The 22,604-nt window shown below is 38.4% G+C and overlaps 1 protein-coding gene across 1 annotated transcript; it reads right to left on the bottom strand.

Annotated features, from left to right (window-relative positions):
- Positions 1–605: 605 nt before the first annotated feature.
- On the bottom strand, positions 606–16,793 carry ube2d2l (ubiquitin-conjugating enzyme E2D 2 (UBC4/5 homolog, yeast), like). Its single transcript, XM_036590347.1, has 7 exons — positions 16,329–16,793; positions 5,924–5,987; positions 5,005–5,036; positions 4,797–4,874; positions 4,280–4,385; positions 3,963–4,056; positions 606–1,548 (listed from the first exon to the last, which is right to left on the bottom strand). Exons 1-7 carry the CDS (start codon positions 16,350–16,352, stop codon positions 1,503–1,505), a joined length of 444 nt encoding a protein of 147 aa, XP_036446240.1. The 5' UTR covers positions 16,353–16,793; the 3' UTR covers positions 606–1,502.
- Positions 16,794–22,604: the final 5,811 nt, after the last annotated feature.

Here is a 22,604-nt window from a genome sequence, read left to right on the forward strand (position 1 = left end):
CCCATTTCCTTTTCTCAGTGAGGCTTCTTGACAGCTACACATCCTTTCAGATCCATAGCACTGTCTTCTCACAGTGGAAGTGTTTGTATTTTTGTGTATTTCATGAAAAAAGCAAAATAAAACAAAAATAAAACAAAAATAAAACAGTCATTTCATGTCAGCTTCAATGAACACTTCTCAAGATCCTTTGTGTGCAAACAAAAGTGTTAAAATGTTAATGTAAATTATAAGAGGTAATTTTATTATATTTAGATAATTTTATTTAACATTTTTGGACGTTTGCTTGTGTTAGAAGATCGGATAATCAAAATACTGTTGGATTGTATCCGGGAAAGACATCCAATAGCGTCCAAACGTTTGAAAATCACTTATGTTAAACTAGACAGCAAACTGATAGTTTACTCGCAGTGTTAAAGTATTTTGGGAACAAGAATGAACCACAGGGTTAAAAAAACAAAAACAAAAAAAAAACAAGCAAATATGATTAAAAACTGAATATCTATTTATATTGATTTCTTGTCACATGATTACTGTGAATAATAGCTGACTACCATTTACCACTCAACACAAAGCTCATGCAGAACATACCACACATACGCTGAGCGCTAATTTTACGAACTTTATTGAGAAAACAAAAATCAACAGCTAGTAGAGCTATTAGTTGACCGGTCATCCATCAAGAGCTTCGAATCATATATTCAGTGCAACAGGCAAACAGTGTGGAGGAAGACAGATAAACTAATAGCTCCTCGTTCTATAAACAACAGAAAAAAAAAAACAAAATGAAAACAGCCAGGAAAAAGGAGTAACAAAATAAAGTTTCCAAACTCCGTTAAGTGGACACGTGTGTTTGCTTAACACTGTCGGCAAATAGCCATTTTCAGCAGACCACCGATTTACTGTTATTTTCCTATGAACATGCATAAAATAGATCTTATATTCTTCATAACTGCTGATGTACTCATGGGACTAATTCTGCCCATAGAAACAGTCAGTTATAAGCAAGAGTATTATTTTTTCACAGACTGTATCATTGCTATCGTAAAAGCTTATAAAAAATGTGAAGGCCAACCCAGCAACAGATCGCTCACGAAGGACCACCGTTCTTTGTATTTCTTTATTTTTTTATTTTCTTGATAGCACCTCCAGTATGTGGCGTGAGTTAAAAGCAGTTGATACTCTATTTATTTGCTTTATTTATTTATTATTTTTTAAACCTCAATACAAAGTGGCTGGGGTCCTTGAGTTTAATACATGCTTCATAGTTCAGACCCAAGGGCTTCTTCTAACGATGAATAAAACGTGATCTCGCTATGACATCCCCCTTCTTTGCAGCACGTGAAAATTTGAAAAGGGACAGAAAACAACTGAGCAAAAAACTAGTTTGGTCAGGGACAGGGAGAAGTGCCAACTCACTGAAAGGGGGGGAAAAAGGGATACCCAGTTATTGATGTTTTTTCCAGCTATAATGCAGATTTGTTGGGGTGACATTTCTTCGGGTATCACATGGCATACTTTTGAGTCCATTCCCGAGCTATTCTGTTGTACCTGGAAATGATCAGATATGAGAGAGAGAGAGAGAGAGAGAGAGAGAGAGAGAGAGAGAGAGAGAGAGAGAGAGAGAGAGAAAATTAACAGTGGTGCAGAGGACTGCTAATGCAATGTCACATGCTGGGCAAGCAAGCACTGCTCTGCCAACTGTACTCAAGCCAACACAAACACTGCAAAATCATCAAGGTCAAAACTGAAAGCATCCTCGATCTTCGTTACACAGCATACCCATTTCCGCTTACGCCCTGGCTACCTAAGTGCTACAAGAACCTGCGCATTTTAACAAAGTTAAGCAACCAAGATGTTAGGTGTGGGAGTCACCACCACACGTTCCCACTGCAATTTGCAATAATTTGTGATGTGTATCGTCATTAGGGCCTGACTGATATCATTAGGCTGATATTACTGACCAACTACCAGTAAGATGAAAATAATTAATGCCCTATTATTATTCGCTATTATTTGGGATCGGATTTAAACCCAAAATCTCCCGATGATAGGGCAAAACAGACAGGTGTGGCACTGTCCAAGCTCAATGAGGCGCACTTTGTTTAATCATACAATAACAATTTAGGCTGAACTTGTGAATCTGAACAAACAGTCATGTTAAATATCACAAAAAGATATAAAATGCATCCAAACCTACCCTTTACCATGAGAATAACGTTAGCAAATATTTTTAATAAAAAAAAAAAGAAAAAAAAAGAAAATTAACGAAAAAAAAAGAGGCGATACACAGAAACCCAAAGCACAAAGTAGCCTAGCTCTGCCCCGGGGCTACATTATATTATTTAAGACTGAGATATCTGTTGTTTATTTGTATTTAAGCACTATTTCAGATTTTGTAATAGTTAAACGCCATTGGCTTTTCAATTTAGTCCTAAAACTACACCCTCCGAAAAAAAAAAAAAAAGGTACTAAACTGTCACTGGGGCAGCACCCCTCTTGTCAGTGGGGTGGTCCCCTCAAGGGTACATCTCAGTACCTTTAGTCAGAGAACATAATTGTACATAAATAATCAATTGAAATTATATTTTCTAAGCTGTACTGACTCCACACAACCCGTCTCATCTGCAGGCTTTTATTTCATTGTTCTGTTTTAAAACATCAGATTATGAAAAGGTACAAATACGTACTTTTCACTGGGGAAAAACTTATTTAAGGCTGGAACTTAAAACCACTGTTGTACCTGTGAGGGTACATTTAGATTGTACCTTGATGAATGAAAAATGTACCTGCACACAACCTTTATTTCTAACAGTGTACATTTAATCCACGTCCAAGAAACCAGCTTTGAATTTCCTTTCAAACACACCCTCTCTTATACACGATAAGATCTTCTATGATGCTTAGTCTTATTCCTAGAGCATGGCATACTTCTCTTTCTACTCTCTGGCCAGTCATGCTTGAGGGAGGGGTATTGGCCTGGCTCATCAGTGAGACTTTATCTGCAACTAGTGCAAAGTAATCAAATCGGGGCTTTGCCATTGGGCTGAAGCATCAGTGTGCTTTAATGTGAATCAAGGCTGGTACAGCTGTATTTCTAGGAGTGAATCCTGAGTAAGACTGGGCAATATGACCAAAAATCATATCACAATATGTTTTTCATCACTCACTATGAGTAAAAGGCTTATTCTGATTTAGGAAAACTGAACGAATTCCACATGGTAGAGGATGTGTGTCCTTATCTTGCTGCAGGATGTTTTACTCAAACTCATGTCTTTTTTAATTCATCATAATTTCTGAAACACTGAAAACAGCTTGTGCCAGCTAACTATGCTAACTGTTCTACTGGTTTTAGCTTTTGTGAGTGAACGGCTAGTATTCTCCCTCCTTGTGATTGAGCAAAAGGCTTGTTTTGCAACCTAGCATACTGATGCAACAACAGTTCAAAGTTCAAACCATTGCCGCTAATACTAGATTGAGGAAAAGAATGGCATAATTAATGTTACCACCCAAGCATGCTGTTGAGGCAATTTTATGGACATGGTCAGCCCAGCCTCTGTCCACCAGTATTTGTCAGAGTGTTTTTTGAGTGAGCTGATCATAACTTTAGCTGTGTCTGGCTCAGTGAAGCTTGCTGATGCAGAAGGGGGTCACAAGCTTGAAACCTCCGCACTAGAGGAGCCTGGTTGAGGCAGAGAGGTGACTGTGGAAAGGCAACAGGCACTGAAGCACACAGGTCAGAGCCCACTGGGAAAAGCCAGAGGTCAGCTAGCTTTTCCCTCCTACACAGATCTCCAATTGTTTTACCTCCTGAAACTGCAAAGATTTTCTCAAAATACCAATCAAAACTTCACAAGCTCACCAAAACACGAACCATTAACAAAATTTAGTAACAATACTGTTACCTCATGTTTGAGTACTCTAATTGTTGTTAATCAAGCCAAAGCATCTGATGAGATACTTACTTTTCATTGTCTGTTTTATATATGCGAGCTATCTCTGGCACTAGCGGGTCATCTGGGTTGGGATCACATAACAGGGAGCAGATGGACAAGAGAACTGCAACAGAACATAGGCCATAATTCTTTGAAAGGCTTCTAAATCCACATGCATCAGTATGAACTGTTTTATACCTACATATCTGCAAAGGCTAAATATGTACACACAGTGAGGTCATACATGTTTATGCAATTTTCCTTATATGTCTTTTGCATTAGCATGTGAGTTTGGTCAATAAAGGAGCTTTGATACAAGGTGCAATACAATAGAAGTCTTGCCTTACCTTTAGAAATAGTTAATGCTGGTGACCACTGTGATCTTAGAATATCCAGACAGATGCTGCCATTACTGTTAATATTTGGGTGATAAATTCTTGTGGTGAATGCAACCTGTGTGAAAAAGGTATAGAACATTACTATTTATAATCACATATTACTATTTATAATCCAAAGACAAACATGCATATCCTCATAAAATGCAGCACAGCAAATACCATCAACCTTGACTCACATATGATTTAATACAGGATCACTCATGTGCTTTAAAACCAGTGAGGGAGAAAAGCTAACGAGTGGTATATAACTATTTCTGGGGCCTGTGTGTCCCAACAGTCAACCTGTTTACACAATGGACATGTATTAACTGCAGCCTTAATCTCAGCCCAGTTCTAATTAATAACCCCCATTATAAGACTGATGTCACTCTTGAGGGAAAGGCCCTGGAAAAAAGTGAAAAATCTCATGTTGATGAAATTCTAAAAACTGCAAAGTGCCTTTAACAGGCAGATGCTGGCTTCGTACCTTAGGTGGTTTGAAAGGGTAGTCTGTAGGAAAATGAATGGTCAAGAAAAACACACCCCCTTGATACGGACTGTCGTTCTGCAAACCACAAACATCAGGAGAAAGGTCAGCATGCCAAAACTGGCCACATCAACACAGGTGCATTCATTGACATATGAAAATGATGAGCACTTCCGTCATGTGGATGCATGTACATTTGCATACTTACAGGTCCCATAATTGTTGCTTGCCAATGAAACACTGCAGGACAGAAAACAAGTCATAGTGAGAAAGAGATCAATATATCAAGGTGAAGTCTTCTAATAAAATCAAAGCTACATCTATTCATTTGATTACAATCATTTAAAAATCAATAATTTGGGTGTGAACATGCAACAGAATACACAAATTCCACAGGGTGGTGTTCCCAGAGTAAAAGCAAGGCTTTTCCACCACTATGGACCAACTGACATGTCCATGCTCTGCCCACAGAGGCGTTGTTTCGTAGCATTTTAGCTTGGTTGCACAGAACAGAAAATCTCATTTGATTTATTGAGAAATTGTTGCAATAAATTTCTGGTCAAAATAACTAAATCTCTAGTGCGTTAATATCAAATAATACATTTCACGTTCAGTCACACCAGACTGGAAAGGTCCTCACCCTGCCGTACAGCTTTAATAAGAATCCATAAAATAATTAACTACTAACATTATAGATACTTTGGTTTAAAGTTTTTAGAAAATACAATTTAATTTAAAGCTTGTCCAGCCTAGCAAAAAAAGAGCTACAAAAGAACACACTTGTGTGGGTCAATTCATTTGTAATTCTGACGTTGATCTAAGGAAGATACAATGCATCCACGCCCAGCCACTGCACTGGATGCGTGTGGATATTGCATCACTTGAACTTTTAAATGTGTCAGCTGTTTCAATGCTGAACGCTGACAGATCTGCTCTCTGCATTAGATCCTCGCTACAGCGAGGTCTCATCATGAATCGTCCACCTCAGGAGCAGGATAACCTGATCTGATGACATCTGCCCCAGGCAAGCGTCCATATTTGTGTTTAAAAGTGAACATGCTGAAGGCGGACAGCATCAGAGAACAGGATGAAGTACAATAAGTTAAAGTGAAGAGAATGGCACTCACAGTCATCACCCACTGGTCCTGCAGAACACTGTGCTGGAGGGTCCCGACCCAGATCAGTCAGCTCCTGCACACACACAAAAACACACAAATGTTTGTTACACTACATGCAATGTTTGAGTAATGAGAATTTTCTAACCCTAATCATAACAGAGCAACCAAAATTAAATGATTTTGCTCTTTCAGTTTAACAACCACATTAATAAATAAACAAATATTAAGCTTTTGAAAGAAGCACTTTACAAAGTCAGCACAATTTTATAGGTCATATTTTGGTAGGATAACCTGTTTTTTTTCCTCTGGTTTTGCTAAACTGCTCTAAAAAAAGCAGACAAAATGAATGGGCTGAAAAGTTACCCACAAAGTCCGGAAAAAATGACCAAGAAATCTCAATTTCAAAGCATGAAGAGATGCAGTCAGACATTTATGTTTATGTACTTCTTCTAATAAGGCTAGGCATTCGCAACACTGACACAGCCAACTTAAATCTCATTAGTTCTACCGGTAAAGCCATGGGCCAGGAAGAGGGAGAGAGTGAAAGAGGGACAGTGAGACAGGGAAACAAACAGAGGGAATATCCTACATGTAGGACCAAAGTGTTTCAGCCCTTATTCAACTCAACAGCTAGCCTAATGACACTTTCTGACTTTGCCTGCAGATCAGAGAAACATCTACACTGTGGTATTTGAACCAGGCTGTTCTATCTTAAATAAACACGAACATCACAGAGCTTTTATAGACGCCTTTGTAAACGTTTTAGATGCCAAAGAACACAGAATGAAACCAACAATGGGCTGGGCGATTAATCGAATTTTGTTTTTGATTTTGATTCTGGCATTCCAATGATTCTGAAAACAGGTAGGCAAAATTATTACTGTGCCGCAGTCCGTTTCGCACTGATGCTCTAATTTTTTCCGATAGGGGGGTCACAAGATGTGCCGTATGTGCTGTGTATCCAATACAGCTAGATTTCATGCTATAAAATGCATGACAATGGTTTGTATAGTTCTATTTAACAGCTGTACTGTAAACACGAACTGAAGAACTGGTTTTGTTACCCTTGGACCAAGCTGAAGTTAGCGTCTTATTTGCCAACTTACTTGAATTTTCTGTCCCACCTTAAATGGCAGACTAGTTCTACTCAGATGCCTGGGGGAGAATTCGGATAAGAAGCTAACTTCAGCTTTCTACCTTGGATGGTTGATTAGCCAAGATGTTTGAAAATGAGCTTTAGCTGGAAGAAGCGAATTGAATCACAGTAATCTCTTGTTTGGAAACACTTTGGTTCATTATTATTACTATTATGATGGGCAATGAGTGGTGGACTGAATGTTGACAGTACGCCAGTGTTGTCAGCTCTCCCTCAAATTCACGTTCCACTTCACAAATCGCCAAGCAAGACTGGAACTACAAGAAAGGCTGAAAGGCTGTACAGCTAAAAGGTTAACACAATCAATAACAAACAGTTGTGTAGGGTTAACGTTTCTTGAACTTTTTCGCTTCCTGTAGTTCCAGTGTTGCTTGCTGTTGACTTCTGTTCAGTGAATGCGCACCCAAGGGCGTGATTTGTGAAGGGACCGTGAATTTGAATCGGATGTAAGAATTAACCCGAATGTCTCAGTTACCTGCATGAGGAGAAAACACAATTCACAGAAGCTACTTCTCCACACAGGATTCAAACAGCCGCCAAGTGCCGATTGTGAACGAGCCAAACAAGAACTACACAGGGAAGTTTTGCTTCTAATAGCTAGTCAGTCATAGAGAGTCCTGGATTCCTGGAGTTTACTGGAGTGACTGAGCCACGTTAGAAAACCTCCCTCATCCTCCCTCTCACTCATTTCAACCACAAGGAAGGAGCCACACTTTATATACTAAGACACAGGATCTGCTGTAAACGAACTTGTAAAGCTCAGGTAGTTTGATATTAAGATGCAGTCCACACATTTTTTATTTACTTTTACCATTATGAGCCTTGATAACACGTGTTTGCCAAATGCACATGTGCAACCAGTGATATACCTCTTGCACTTTTGTATTATATTATTTTTAATAATTTATTCAAGGTCTAAGATAGCTACATGTGGCAGGTAAACAAGCAAGTTTGTTTTTGGGGGGACATTTTTTTGAATTACAAATACATCTGCATATTGCATCCCTAGAAGAAAGGTAAAACCAAGTCAGCTGCTTGGAAACACTTTGGTTTTAAGGAGTCAAATGAGGAACAACAGCAAATACTGTGCATGATTTGTTACACGGCAATATGACCAATTTGTTTAATCATCTGAAATTCAGTCTGTTAAAGTTTTTTTTTTCAAGTTCAATCAATGCATGATATTTTCAAAGTCAATGAGTGATCGTGTTAAATAGTCATGATCAATATTGACCAAAATGAGCGTGATTATGATTTTTGCCAAAATCAAGCATCCCTACCAAGAAGCACACATGGACAAATGAAAAATGTGAAGCAACATGTTAACTACTCAAAACAAGACTCAAAAATTCACAAGATGCTCTCAAACCGACCAGAAAAGGGAAAGTTTCAGAAGCCCCTCGCTAACACCCGAGTCCAAGACGAGCAAAGGACTGACCAAGACAAGGAAACACAAAAATGACTGTTTTCTGTCGATCATGAGTTGCAATTATGTCAGACATGCTGGACTGAGAGGTAGTCCAGTGCATTTTCACCTGTTGAGCACTGTGTAGTTACATGATGTTAGCCCATTCATGTCCATATGTGAATCTATAAATTAGTAGTTGGTAGGCCTAGGACATACTAAACAGCCCAAAAAGAAGATCAACTGACATAATCAATGAGCTAAGAATGTATAATATGGACAAGATATACAGCTTACAATATACTAAAATCCATAATGTGAAATGGTTAAATGGTTAAACATTGCAAACCTGCATTATTCTAACCAATATAAGTAACTTTTGTTGGATTACAGAAAACCTCATCTGTAACTGTAACTGGTCAAAATGTTCACAGCACATAGCCATGAAGATTTTGACTGGCTTGAAGTCTCATTTGCATCCTGCAGCTTTCTGTGAGATCAGTATTGGGAAAACAAATATCTCAACATATTGTGCCTCATAACAAATCAAGTTTCTAGGCCAAATACAAGACGAGTCATGTACACCACATGTCCAAAATCTCTATACACCACCTCATTCTACGTTTCTACTGAAATTAAAGGTATCAATACACTATACACTACACTTTACACTATATGTTGGAACATTGCTATGAGGATTTTATTGCATTCATCTGCAAGAGCATCAGTGAGGTCAGGTTGATGTTAAGATGATTAGTTCTGAATAAAAAAATGCCACTCAAACTCATCCCAAAGGTGCTCCATCATGCCAAAGAATGCAGTTCCTTTATATCCCTCTAGCCAACGCTTGGCACTGAACCTAGGGACCTCAGGCTCATATTGTCACTGTCCAAAGAAAAACGATGCATCTCCAAAATGCTAACCTTACAGAAAGAGGTCAAAAATGTTATTAACTTTGAATATAAGTCATTGTAAAGAGATTCTATTAAAAAAAAAATTTGGAGCATTTCTATTGGTCATCATGAAAATTTCACACAATGTAAAGGACAATGCCACATTCAAATGACGTAAAAGAGTAAAAATCAGAAAAAAAGAGAGATACATGTTTTTCTTTGGATAGCGACGATATGCAGCTGCTCCAGAGTTGATGTTTTTCTATTGAGAGTGCAACTGAACATCCGTGTCAGCAATCGGTGCACCTTAAAGTAGCTGAAGTCACTAATCAGAAAGGGGTGTCAGGGTTTTTCTGGACACAAAGTGTCCCTGGTATGTTCTTACATTATGTCTAACGTCACATAGAAGTGAATTACTCTGTGCATCAGCTGAGAAGGATTTCAATCTTCAAAAGCAACTGCAAGCTGAAGACTGAATATGCAAAACCCTCCGTGTGTGCAAGGTAGAATGTGGGTATGCGCAGCACTTTCTCAGAAGCTACCACAGTCATTTCTGAGAAAGCATGTTGAAGACATGGCGACACCCTTCTCTATCTTTTTCACTTTGCACGCAAAAGAGAGAAGAGAAAGTGGCAGGAAGAGGACGCATGTCTGTGGTTGAAACGCCAAAACAAACCACGTTTCTGTAGAACTAATATGCCATACAGAAAACATCGCACCATTTACTAGTGAACAACTCAGAGTGTCAGTGAAGCTGCTCCGATTAAATAATTCATTTAGTCTGCAAAACAAAACCTATTTTACGGTGCATTTGTACCTACAGCTTTGTTCTCTTGGGAAAATATCCACCAAAATGAAATAGATGGAACTTCATCACACCAGAGAATTTAAAGATATGCCACTTCATTTTTAACTCTGAGTATAATAATAATACTAACAACAACAGCAACAACTATAACAATAATAACAATAACGAAAGCAAAAATGTCCTTATCAGTATGTAAGTAAATTGAGGGAAAGTCAGAGAAGCCAAAGTTATGACTAGTCTTGGTCAATAAGGTGATGTAATCAGATATCGTCGATTATGGATAAACAACCCAATGGTAACGTGTAAAAGACGATAATCGCCGTTTTGGTAAAGGAACTGAGAGAGAATTAGACAAGACTAATTTACCATTAAACAGCTTGAAAAAATACGTTGGAAAACTGGGGTTCACATTTAAAAAGTATGCAGGCTTGAGAGAGAGAGAGAGAGAGAGAGAGAGAGAGAGAGAGAGAGAGAGAGAGAGAGAGAGAGAGGTTTGTTAAGAAACTACCCTTGTTACTTCTCTCTGCTACATACTGTAACGCTAGCTTTACCGCACAGATTCCCCTCAATTTACTTCACGTAAATGGAATCGAAACTGAATGCCAATGTGCTTTAAACCTTCAGCTTGCCTCAAAGTGACATCCCGCAGTACAAAAATGAGCTAAAATGACTGAAAATTAGCGTAGAGCAGCTACGTTAACTCTAACCTGAAGAGAAAGTTTCTCTGGTCCTCGTCTACAGCCGGCGTTTTCAGAAAAAGGTAATAAATAACGCTTAATAACAATGTACACAATGTTTTATTCAATTCCGCACTGGCTCTGCTGCATGTGATTTACTGAGTAAAATGTGCTGTATTTTCTGTACCGATTAAGTGTCCCACTGGTAACGACAGAAAACGTCTTTTAATGTGGAAAGCGTGAGAATGTGGCTTTGGAAATCACTTTTTACGTTATTAGCACACAAGTTGCACAAATCTGCAGCAGAAGAAGTTCATGAACGCTGATGTCTGCGGTAACATTTAGATGAAGTAGTTCTCAAAAGATGTTGGGTTACTCAGTACCTTACTAATATGCGAGTTTTAAAGATTTTCATGAAAAAAGTTAAAAAAAATAATCATATGAACTAAAACAGAATAGAAAGTGGGAGGCGAGGGGGCTGATATTATCGATAATCGTTATCGATAATATATGAATGCCAAAAAGTGACGCAACTTGGACAGCAGAACAATACGTTTATGTTAGGGATGCACAATGATACTGGAATCATATCGATATTTTAAACTGATATTTGATGACGCATTTACTTTACGCTGGAAGAGCACCATTAATGTTTCTGCGACGCTGGCTGCACTACAGCAGCACAGCTAAAATGTCTCCCACATCACTGTGTACACAAGCAAAACTGGCTGCTACTCAGGTAGCTCCATACATAAATAGGATGTTTGATAGCTTAAATCACTACCAGCATTAAAACTAAGAAGCTTTAGTTGGCTTCTTCGCCAGCTTTTTGTTTGAATTTTCCTATTCCACCTTAAGCAGTAGTTACATCCTGGTGCCCAAGGCACCGGCAGGGAGAGCCAATAAAAGCTAGGCTCAAGTGTACTTTTACGCTTGTATAAACTGAATAAAACAAAGTGTTCAGCATCACCTATGCTTGTTTACTGCCTTTTCACAAACTGGCTGTTTCCAAGCTGAAAAAGACTAGAACAGTAACATTAGCATTTGTCTGTTTACCTAGAAGACTGGCTGCCTTTCTTTGTGTAAACTTCAAGTCACATGTGATCTACTGTGGCCTTCTATGGTCTTGATATGGCTTTAATTTAATGTAGTAATGGTAAAATGCTGCATGGCAGAAGTTGCAGAAGACAGTTTTGCATGCCCAAGATGTAAAGATATGTACATATAAAATATCGAATTTCGGCACAGGCCCAGAACTCTCGTATCGGGGCATCCCTAGTTTGCATGACATGTTTGTTTTTACAGTTTATTTTTTCAGTTTTTCAGAGACAAAAACATGTCATGGGAGCGTATTCTGTTCATGAATCAGAAATGAAGGAGGCTGGGTGTACATGCTGAGGACTGATGTCCTGTTTACCGAGAATTTCATGGCAAGTACGAACGCGTGCATCTTAGTAAAGCACCGTTTAAAGGCTGCCAGCGTGAATGACGCAAAGCTGAACATTATTGGTAAAAATTTCCTGGTAACGTCCCAGGTTTTATGTGTCAAAAGAGCTTAAAGGGAAAGAAAAGAGAAAGACATAGATGAGAGAGAGGAATAGGAGAAAAATAAAAAACTGCAAAACACATCCAGTGATGTACCCATATCCTTGAGCTGTACAATGTTTTCTCTAGTCTTTTAAAGTCCTTAGAGATTATAAAAGTCCTGGCATCTCACACTAAGCAACTGGCTTCAGCAGATTTCTTTGAGCGACTGAAATATTGGGCATCACGCACTACTCAACTTTTAAGTTGTTGCTGTACAAGCCTAAACTCACATGTTCTCCCATTACTAGGCGAAGCAAATAAACAAATATGGAGCAGCTGGCTTCTTGGTGTGGTAGTTTTTAGAGCTTTTGATGTACATAAACTCGACTGTGCTTGTGTCTTAAACTCAGCTCATTAAAAAGCTTCGCTACACATGAAAGTGACTTTTCGCCATTTTTCTTTTCATTTTCTTTTGTTTGGGTCTCTTCATTGGTCCTTTCATTGGATGTGAGAGGAGTCCATTCAGTTTGAGTCACTGGCCAGTATAATCCTCTAGATTTTGCTCAGAGTTGGGTAGAAATTTGATATTCTCCTTTTGGTCTGAAATGTGATCAGATTCTGAAATAGTAGCAGCAGTAATTTTATTTTATGTATGTATTTCATATATATAAAAAAGTTACAGTGACACTTATATAAGCAGGGACAAACTTCCATTTAATCACAGCAAGATGTCCTCGCTTACTTCATACTTTCATATTCTTTTAAGCACTTCTAAACACAGTAAAATGGGTTTGAGGTTTGGAATAGGGACGATATAACAATATTGTGGATATCGTTTTGCTTGAACTAAATAATGACGGTACTGGGAATCTGGGACAGATTCCATCTATCATGATGACCAGCAAGTCTGGGCTATGTAAATGTCAGAAAAATGCACTGTCCACTGTTTTCAGATGCAGAAAGTCACATTTGCATTTTCTTTTATTTGGAGTTCCATGTCCTGTGTCAGCCCTGAAATGCTGTCTGTCTTTAAAACCCTCCTTTCAGCACTTTTCCTGTTTTTCTGTGCTCAGGCAAAAACAGATAAACCACTGCTTTTCACTAAGGGTGAACAATTTGGGGAAAATATCAAATTGCGATTTTAAAACTGTGACTACTTTCTACAAGTGAAGGGTCAGCCCTGTTATTTTGGCCAAAAAAAAAAACCTAGAAAATTCACTTGTTCTCGCTTGAGTCTTGAACACTGAACATACTGTGCAAGACTGTCAGTGAGCTGTGGTTGTGTAGTATGCAGCACACAGGTATTTGATTGCTTTTGACTGGTGTAACTCATTGACAATATAAAAATGATTAAAACTTTCAGTCCAGCCATTCACACACTGAAAAATGAACACAGACTCTTTATTAGCCATTCAGAGTTATTTGATGTGAAATGCATCATTCTAGAGAAACTAATAGGCTGATTTCTTTTTAGGGGTGCTGATAGGAACCAGGGGTTGCGATGTCTACAACACAAAACAGTCATTTTTTTGTACCATCCAAAACCACCAGTGAACCTACAGTTCTGAGTTTTTATATGTAATGTTTGTAATGTTTATAACTTGTTTTCCCAGATTGTGGCATTTTCTTTACGACTTTCTTGAAATCTTACAGTTTGATTATGCAGAAATTGAGAAATTTGTTGAATTCCCCTTCAAAGCCTAACAATAATACTAGGCTGTGATAACGGTAGCATATGAGCTAACTTAACACGATAAGCTGTAACCATATTATTAACAAAAATGATTTAAAACTTACAGCATTAACTGTGAAACCACAGCAGGAACAAAGTTAGAATAATGCACGTTTCTGAGCAGAAACACAAGCATGTTTATCTCCTCCTCCCCGCCATAAAACTGAAGAACACGGAACAAAATAGTTCAAATCAAAACAAGCTGTCAGGTTTGTTAGACATTCTTTAAAACACAAAGTAACTGCACTTAGGGGGCGTCCATTAACCTTAAACTTAAATGTAATCTGATACTGCAATATATTTGGAAAATACTGACTTTTTTAATACTGCGCATCACTACTGACCAACTCTATTCAAAATCATTTTCATTTCTTTACATCCAGGTATGACATTTCCATCTAAGCTGAGATGAAAGGATGCAAAATCATTTAAAGTATGACACAAATACAGCACACCAATATAGGGCAGCGATAACAGCAGCAGCGGCTATTTTTATGCCTGCATATCACTGATGGGATATAGAAGAGAAAATGTCTGCACTTGAGAAAGCAAAAATAAGCGACTTGTGCAACAACAGCGTTTGCATTTCCTGTAGTGAGCCCATCTACGGCCTGTCCGACATGCCCGTCCAAGCCACTCAGCTAACCAGCACTGAAGAAATAGCAATTAATATTACAGAATCAGCATTTGGCTTAACATAAGCACACAGCAAAGGCTGTATTACCCCGGACAGCTAAACGCCTTTAATGAATTCACATGTAAAGGGAAAAACTGTGCTAATGCCAAGTTCAACAATAGGCCGATTGTGCAACATCTCACATCTTCACACTACAGCGTCACTTCTTGAAAAGCCTGTTCTGAGCAGCCATTCCTGAAGCTTTTAACATAGCAAGCTGTCAGAACAGGTTAAAACCCCTGACATTTTGACACTCTTGATACACACTGTATTACCTCTCGGGCGATAAATCTGCCTCACCAAACTCTGAACAACTCTAAAAGAGCTGAATTTCTCAGTCTTTGTAACAAAACGGTTGGATGTGGTCTGTAAACGCTCTTAAAATTTCACCGTCCTCTCTTCAGTCCCCACTGAAACTAAACTGCCCAGTTTTTACTTGCTGTTTTGGTGATACCAAGAGAACCAAAGCACGTACATTACAGCCACCTATTCAGCCCTTTCCTCAGTAGGCTTCCTACAAGTCATCTGGCAGTCCATTCACTTTTGTTCATAAAAGTTCAGCTTTCATGAACAGCAACAAAATCAGAGTCCCAACGAGCATCATTTCATTAAGGCAGTCACTGTAACACCCAGCTCTTAGACTATTTGACGAATAACTACAACAAAATGTTTCCTGAACAAACAGAAGCAGCATCTAGAGCTGGCTAACTTTAGATCGAGGATCATTCAAGAGTAGCCTGTTACAACTTAACACTAAGAAGATGAAGCCGGCCTTTCGCATCTGAAGCCTGCTAACCTTAACTACCGGTCACTCAACTACAAGGAAAAAGCACTGGGAAGACTCTGACAAACTGGTTTCATATCGTGTTTGCTAGCTGACCCATAATAATAACAAATAAAAAGAAGAAGAAGTAAAACATTTACCTCAGTCGTTCAGTGGGTTAGCAAGCTTACTGCTAGCTACATTAGCGTTACCAACTGCAGTAGCGTTGCTAAGGTTAGTTGGCTGGCTAGCTCATTTAAAACTGTTCACTCACATTACAAACTCTGTCAAATATCCTAACTGACTCAAATGTTATTTAAACGGAAACAACTGCTCTAAACATTTGGCAGCGTATTTAGCCACATTATACCAACTGTAAAAGGCGCTTTATTGTATGTAAGTTACACTGTAAATCTGCCTTTGCCTATCAACTGCCAAAGAGAAAATCGTTAGCTAGCTGGCTATTTCAGTTATTCTGCGACATTTAACATTACGAACTGTTGTTAATGGAAATAAATAAATACAAATGAATAAGCAGTTTTATTACTGCTGGCCTAGTCGGATAATAAAAGCTCGCTAGCTGTAGATATTTCTGAAAAAAAAATACGCTGGGAAGCTAACGCTAGCATGCCTCTTAGAAATATAGCTAACATGCTAGCTTCAGCATTAAAAACACCGCTAGCCGAGTAGCCAGTTAACAAGTACACAGCAGTTTGGAGCGTGAGGGCGAAACATTAAGGCAAAATTTAGCTGTTAATCAAAATAAGAATAAATTACCTTGTGAATTCGTTTCAACGCCATTCTGTGTTTGTGTGGTTGGCGATAGTTCGGGGGAGTGTTGGCCGGAGAGCTGCTCTGCTGTGCCGGCTAGCTTAGCTTCTCGTTCGCTAGCCAAGCAATGCGGACAGTAAACTAAGCTAAGCTAAACTATCGGACTGAACGCCAATCCGATTAAATGTATCCGGCTAACGATCAAGTAGAGGACAGTGACGGGTTAATCATAAAACGAGGCTCCTAATTAACCGCGGTGAACCGTTCAATAGTCGCTAAATGTGCGTTGTTCGTGAAGAAACCGAAAGTTGGCAGGTCCGTCCAACCCCGGGCCGACAGTCTGTGTGAATCTGCTTTCTCTCTCTCCACAAAATGTCTCCTCTTGGCGGAGCTACACACACCCAGACCACCAGCACCACCTCCCAGCAGCGAGCGGGAGGAATAAAGTCTGTTTGTGCAGGACGATGTTTTACGTATGGAAGCTCATTTCCTCCAGGGAGAGGAGAAAAACTCGGGGTTCTCTTCTGGTTCTTACGGAAGTCCAAAGAGGCCGTGAGGCAGTTATAATTTTCTGGACCGTTATCTTGAGATCGTGACTGAATTGACTTGTGATGTCATGGTAACAAAATGTGCTTTCTCGAGATCACAACATAACAGCTATATGTTAATAAACACAAAAGGTAGGCTGTAGTGGTGCTTAAAGAGCCCTGCTGGCGACATCCGTATAAATAAAAACAGTGCATGGCCACTCCGTATTAAGGCATGAGAACGAGATCCTACTTAGTGTGGGAACGAGATAATTATGTCATGGCCACGTCTTAGTAAGGCATGGGAACGAGATCATGCCTCGTTAAGCTGTGGTCAAGATTCAGTCGTGGCCATATTAGGATCTTGTACGCTTGCCTAAGCTGTGGCCACAACTCCATTATCTCGTTGCCACGCCTTACTAAGCCGTGGCCGTGCATTGTTTTTATTTATCCGTCACCAGCAGGGCTCCATAGGTGCTTATAGTTTCATTTACTGGAAAGTCCGTAAAGTTGATGCTTTCACTTTTGTATTCCACGAAATGTTTCAATGAACCACACACACACACACACACACACACACACACACACTGTATACAGATATATTTGATACATATTGTCCATTTTATCAGACCCACTTACCGTATACAACACTGGTCAACAGTCAGAGACCACCCTTATTTAATTTCCAGTCAAAAAGGCCATTCAAGTTATTCGTTTTTAGGAGCTTTTTCAGAGGACATTAGATATAAGATGATAAATATGCATAAGGAAGAGTAAATTTAAAGAAAGACAGTAAAAAAAAAAAAACAAAAAAACAGGAGTTTCCCAAACTGGAGTTCAAAAATGTATTAAAAGATACAGAGAAAATGGGATGTTTAACAACCATGAAGGACATGGTAGACCACCAAAACGGAAGCTTTCATCTTTGAGAGAGAGGAGAAAATCAAGCTCCACTCTTGCTCTAGAAGTGAAAAAATCCACAGGTGTTTCTGTCCATCCTTCCACTGTGAGAAGAACTCAACACTATGAGTCTGAAAGGACGTGTAGCTGTCAAGAAGCTCTTACTGAGAAAAGGATAAAAAAAGAAGAACAAAGAAGCTGCTGGTGTTCTCAGTACAATGGACTGACCACCTTAGAGTCCAGACCTCATCGTTACACACACATATATATATATATATATATATATATATATATATACATACACACTCATAATTACTTTCATTTATTGCTGTACTGGTATGGGTGTTGCCAAGTGAATGTTGCTGAGTAAACTTATTGTCATATGACTGACAGTCTGGTTTCACTTTATGCTGACCAATAGGAACAGCTGAGTTGGATCACAGGTACATATATCCTCTTCAAAGTGAATCTGAATGAGAAACGTGTACTGAGGAGACAAACCGCACTGCTGAAACACTCCCGGACTTGTCAAACATGTCAGTGTATATTTATATCCTCACTGCTGTGATCATTGCTGGTAAGTTGAACTGCATCATCTCTTTATGTGAAATAGTGAAATAAACTAAAAAAATGGGAATTATATCCACGTCCAGTGGACTTTTTTGTTGTAATGTAGAGCAGAGGGCTCAGGAATTGTTTACTGGTAAATGTACCTTCTGAAACAGGTGCGTTCGTAGAAGGCGAAAGTGAAAGCATCCAGTTCCCAGTAAAAGAAGTTGAGGGTAAGACATTATTAACCCACAGTTTAACCCTTTTTTGCATTATACACATCCACACAAGCTATAATAGGAAAAATAGAAACAGAATAGGAGTTAAAGTTGTAAATCTTGTACTTTTCCATGACTTGATTCAGTTATGATTCTTTAGGACTCTTTCAGCGCCGTTTAGTCTTTTAGGTCGGTACAATCAGGGCTGTGTCCTGTATTTTACTGTATTTTTTCCTTAAGGTCCACTTGTGCTTGTGGCTTTATGTATTAGTCATCATTGATTTTTGACCATTTTCCAGCCTCTCATTACCCCTTAGAATTGTTTTTATGTCACTGTGCCTTTAAAACAGGAATATGTAAATGACCCCTGTTTTGACTGACTGTCCTGTATTGTGCCTCATTCAAAAAGCAGTCTGGGCTGAAGCTTATAACCTCAGTGTGTATGGACAGGGCTAAACTGGTAAAGGGTGAACAGCTGGCTATACAGTCGTATACAAAGTTTAGGCGCCCCTGGTCAAATTACAGTTCCAAATTTGTGTCATTGATTTTCTGAGTGAAAATATAATTGGAGAAAAATAAAACCTTAAAATGTGGCCATAGAGCAACTTAGTTTTACTTCAAAAAACTTTTGTGCATATGACTGTGTTCAAGTTAGTTGATGTACTAATTAGAAATAATCAAGTTCATGTACTAGTTAAAATAGGTTTTTGTGACATCACAAAATGAATAATCTCAAAATGGGCTTTTCTTGCAGCTTTGTGTGTTTATATGGACAGTGAACATTACATGTTAAAACTGCATCAAACTCTTTTATTTAAGAAATAGAGTACAATTCAGTTTTCCATGAAATGGGTCCTTTAAGAGGATAAGCAGTCACTTTGAATGTCTTTTTATGTATTTCATTTGTGTCAATAATGGCAGAATGCCAGAAAAAATCCTATAAAGACTTCACTGATGACTTCACTTCCAATAAAAGCTAAGATGTTAAACACATCAACATGTATTTAATTTGTATTTATTTAATCTCTATACATACAGAGTATCTACTTAAGCTCTTATTTTGTTATCTTACCATTTATTAATATTTTTTTTGAATGGCGTGTTAATTTCATTTCACACATGCATACAAAATATTATGACTGAGTTGGGGGGCCCTGCAAGTAGGAGGGCCTTAGGAGCCCCGTGTTTAGAAATGGCCATGTGTACAATTCAAATCCAGCATCTACTCAAGCACTGGTGGAATCAGTGGTGTAACCACAATTTCAGTTATTCACAGATTAAGGGGGCCCGCTAGCCAGCATTATGTCCCAGAGACATCGTTATAGTGAGAATGACAACCACCAACTAGCCATTGTAGCTAAACTGTTAGAAAATGACCCACCTCATTACCATAATGAGAAGGACACTTTTTAATATTAAACACAAAACGTGAATGCTTATATAATCCTGTCCCACTTTCTGAGTGCAATACTCTTGAAATAGTATTAATGTTGGTACGCTATATTTCTTAAACTGCCGCTTTGTAATGGTAATGAACACTGTCCAGTAGTGATGTTGCCTGCCCTAAAATGACGGCACTGTTGACGTGCCTGGCTGGACCAGACGCTGCATCTAGGTATGTATATCTATGTGTAGCACCTGCCGCTTGGTGCTTGGGTAGCCACACAGATCACCACAACTTTGCATTTTACACATTTGTCTCACAACCGTGTGATTTTGAATGAAATCAAAATTTTAAAAGTCTGTTCTGTAGACCAAAAGCTAGCCTGGTTACTTTCTTCATCTCCATTTCACTGACTTTTCTGTTTTGCCCTGTAATTTTACTGATCAATTATCATTAAGGGGCCATATAATAGACACTTCCTTGCTTATCTGAAATAAAAGAGTTTGATGTTAGGATTGTAAAAATTCCTAAACATACTGTTCAGTCCCCACTCCATTTTATTTCTATATGGAAACTAAACTGCAAAAACAGCCTTATCATGACTGTGATGTCACATCTATCCGAACACTCATTCAGCATGTCAGGAAACAAATGGCTCATTGTAGCTCTCCAAAGGATCCACACATTCAGAAAGACCAGCTGAAGGTTTTTAGTCCCAACTTAACAGTACCATGCAAATATGCTGAACAACATCTAGATAGGCCAGATGCATTTTGGAAACAAGTGCTGTGGACTGATTAAGTAAAGAAGGGAACATTTGGCTACAATCACCAAAGGTGAGATTACAGATAAAAGAAACAGCATTTGATGAAAGGAACACCTTGCCCATGAGGGTGGATCTATTATGCTTTGGGGTTGTATGGCAGCCAGTGGCAGAGAAAACTTTGTGGGGATAGAAGGAGGAAGGGATTCAACTAAATATCAACAAATCCTGGAAGCAAATGCCCCACAGTCATTGAAGAAACAGAAGAATAAAGGAGATTAGATATTACAACAAAACAATGATCCAAAACATTCCCTCAAAATCCATACTTAAAGAAATAAAAGATTAAGATTTTGGAATGTCCTCTATGGCAACCAGACTTATAGTATGAAAACCTCTGGGTAGATCTCAAACATGATATGCATGCAAAACAACCTATGTATATTTCTGAACTAGAAACATTCTGAAAGGAAATGTGGGAAAAAAAATCCCAAATAAAGAACACAAAAAGACATTAATTATTAGATATTAGTTATGGAAAGATACTAGTTAGCTGGCTATGAGTAATATTTGGACATGAGTAATGTTTGTATGTGTCACTTTTTATGTTTTAGATTTTTCCAAAATATTAAATTCAGCAAATAAACAATAAATGTGTATTAAAAATTGCAGAAATATGTCATATTTAAGTTTGTTCCATGCAGAAGTAGTGTTACATTTATAGATAATCAAATCAATGCCAACCTTTGCATACAACTCTATGTATTTTAGTTATATTGCTGCTGTAGTGCTCAGTTAACAGAGACATATTGTTATTATTGAAGAATGTTTTCAGAAAAGACTGGAGGCGGGACTCAACACGATATGCTTCACTGAAGGTATTGCATCAGATTCTGAAAAGATATCCAATGTAACGATGCATTTCAGCAATGATTAAAAACAAATATTGCAAGTCAAAACCTTATAACTTCATTTTTGTGTTTGATGTTTTTACATCACAAGCGCTGCTGGCCTTGTGTGAACGTTTCATGATCAATGGTCCAATAGAAATGGTCTAAAATGACCTAGAATTAAAGTAGGAGATACATGGTTTTATTATGTTAGTGACAATATAATTGTTAGAAAAAGGATAAAGAAATTAACGTAACAACTTTTCCCAACTTTTACATTCTTTTATCTGTCTTAGGCTGTCGCCTTAAAAGGAAGATTGATGTTATGGTTCCCTGTCTCAAACTGGGATATGATCTTCTCTATGAAAACTCCAGTAAGTTTTTGACTGTTAACCATCAGTTGAATTCTGCAACTTTAATTGTGTACATCACAGAATTAAAGCCATGGTGCAGCTAATCAGCAAAGATAACTGTCTGAAGTTTGCTTCTTTACCTTTGCACTGGAGCTACGATGCTAATGTAGCTAAGTAATGGAAGCTAATAGCCATCGAAGTAGCATTGTACAATGCAAAGTAGCATTGGCATACTGTTACCTATGAAAATGGATCAAATAATATTGTAAAGAAGTCATATACATAAGGAACTCTGGGTGTAAGCACTTCATCTGCATGGGAAAAATGTTTCAAACCTGTCCTTCAAACATTTTCCCCTTCACTCCACAATGTCATGGAAAGCCTTCTTAGAAGAGTGGAGGCTCTTATAGCCACAACTCCATATTAATCCCTGTGGTTTTGGAAAGGGATGTCTAACAAGCTCAGTTTGGTGACGAATATAGGTGTCCACATACTTTTGTCCAAAAAATGTAGTTGATGCTGTCAAAAGTTGATGCAGGATTCCGGCAGAGTTAACATCTCACGTGTATAACAGTAAATGTTGAAAGTTGACACCATAGAAAGGTTTATTTCATGGCACTAGAGTTCTGTCTCCACATTTAGACTAGCAGCTGGATATTTAAGTTAGTGTTTAGTAGTTGTACAGGTTAAGATGGCCA

The sequence above is a fragment of the Colossoma macropomum genome, unplaced genomic scaffold, assembly GCF_904425465.1.
Source record: "Colossoma macropomum unplaced genomic scaffold, Colossoma_macropomum, whole genome shotgun sequence".
Classification (NCBI taxonomy): Eukaryota; Metazoa; Chordata; class Actinopteri; order Characiformes; family Serrasalmidae; genus Colossoma; species Colossoma macropomum.

What these genes read in the sequence shown, in the direction of transcription:
- ube2d2l (XM_036590347.1), bottom strand. Translation starts at nt 16,352, where the DNA reads ATGGCGTTGAAACGAATTCACAAG. An exon ending in AGGACCAGTGGGTGATGACT is followed by an intron (nt 5,037 to 5,923) that starts GTGAGTGCCATT and finishes TCTGTCCTGCAG; the next exon opens with TGTTTCATTGGCAAGCAACA. An exon ending in AAGCAACAATTATGGGACCT is followed by an intron (nt 4,875 to 5,004) that starts GTAAGTATGCAA and finishes TGTGGTTTGCAG; the next exon opens with AACGACAGTCCGTATCAAGG.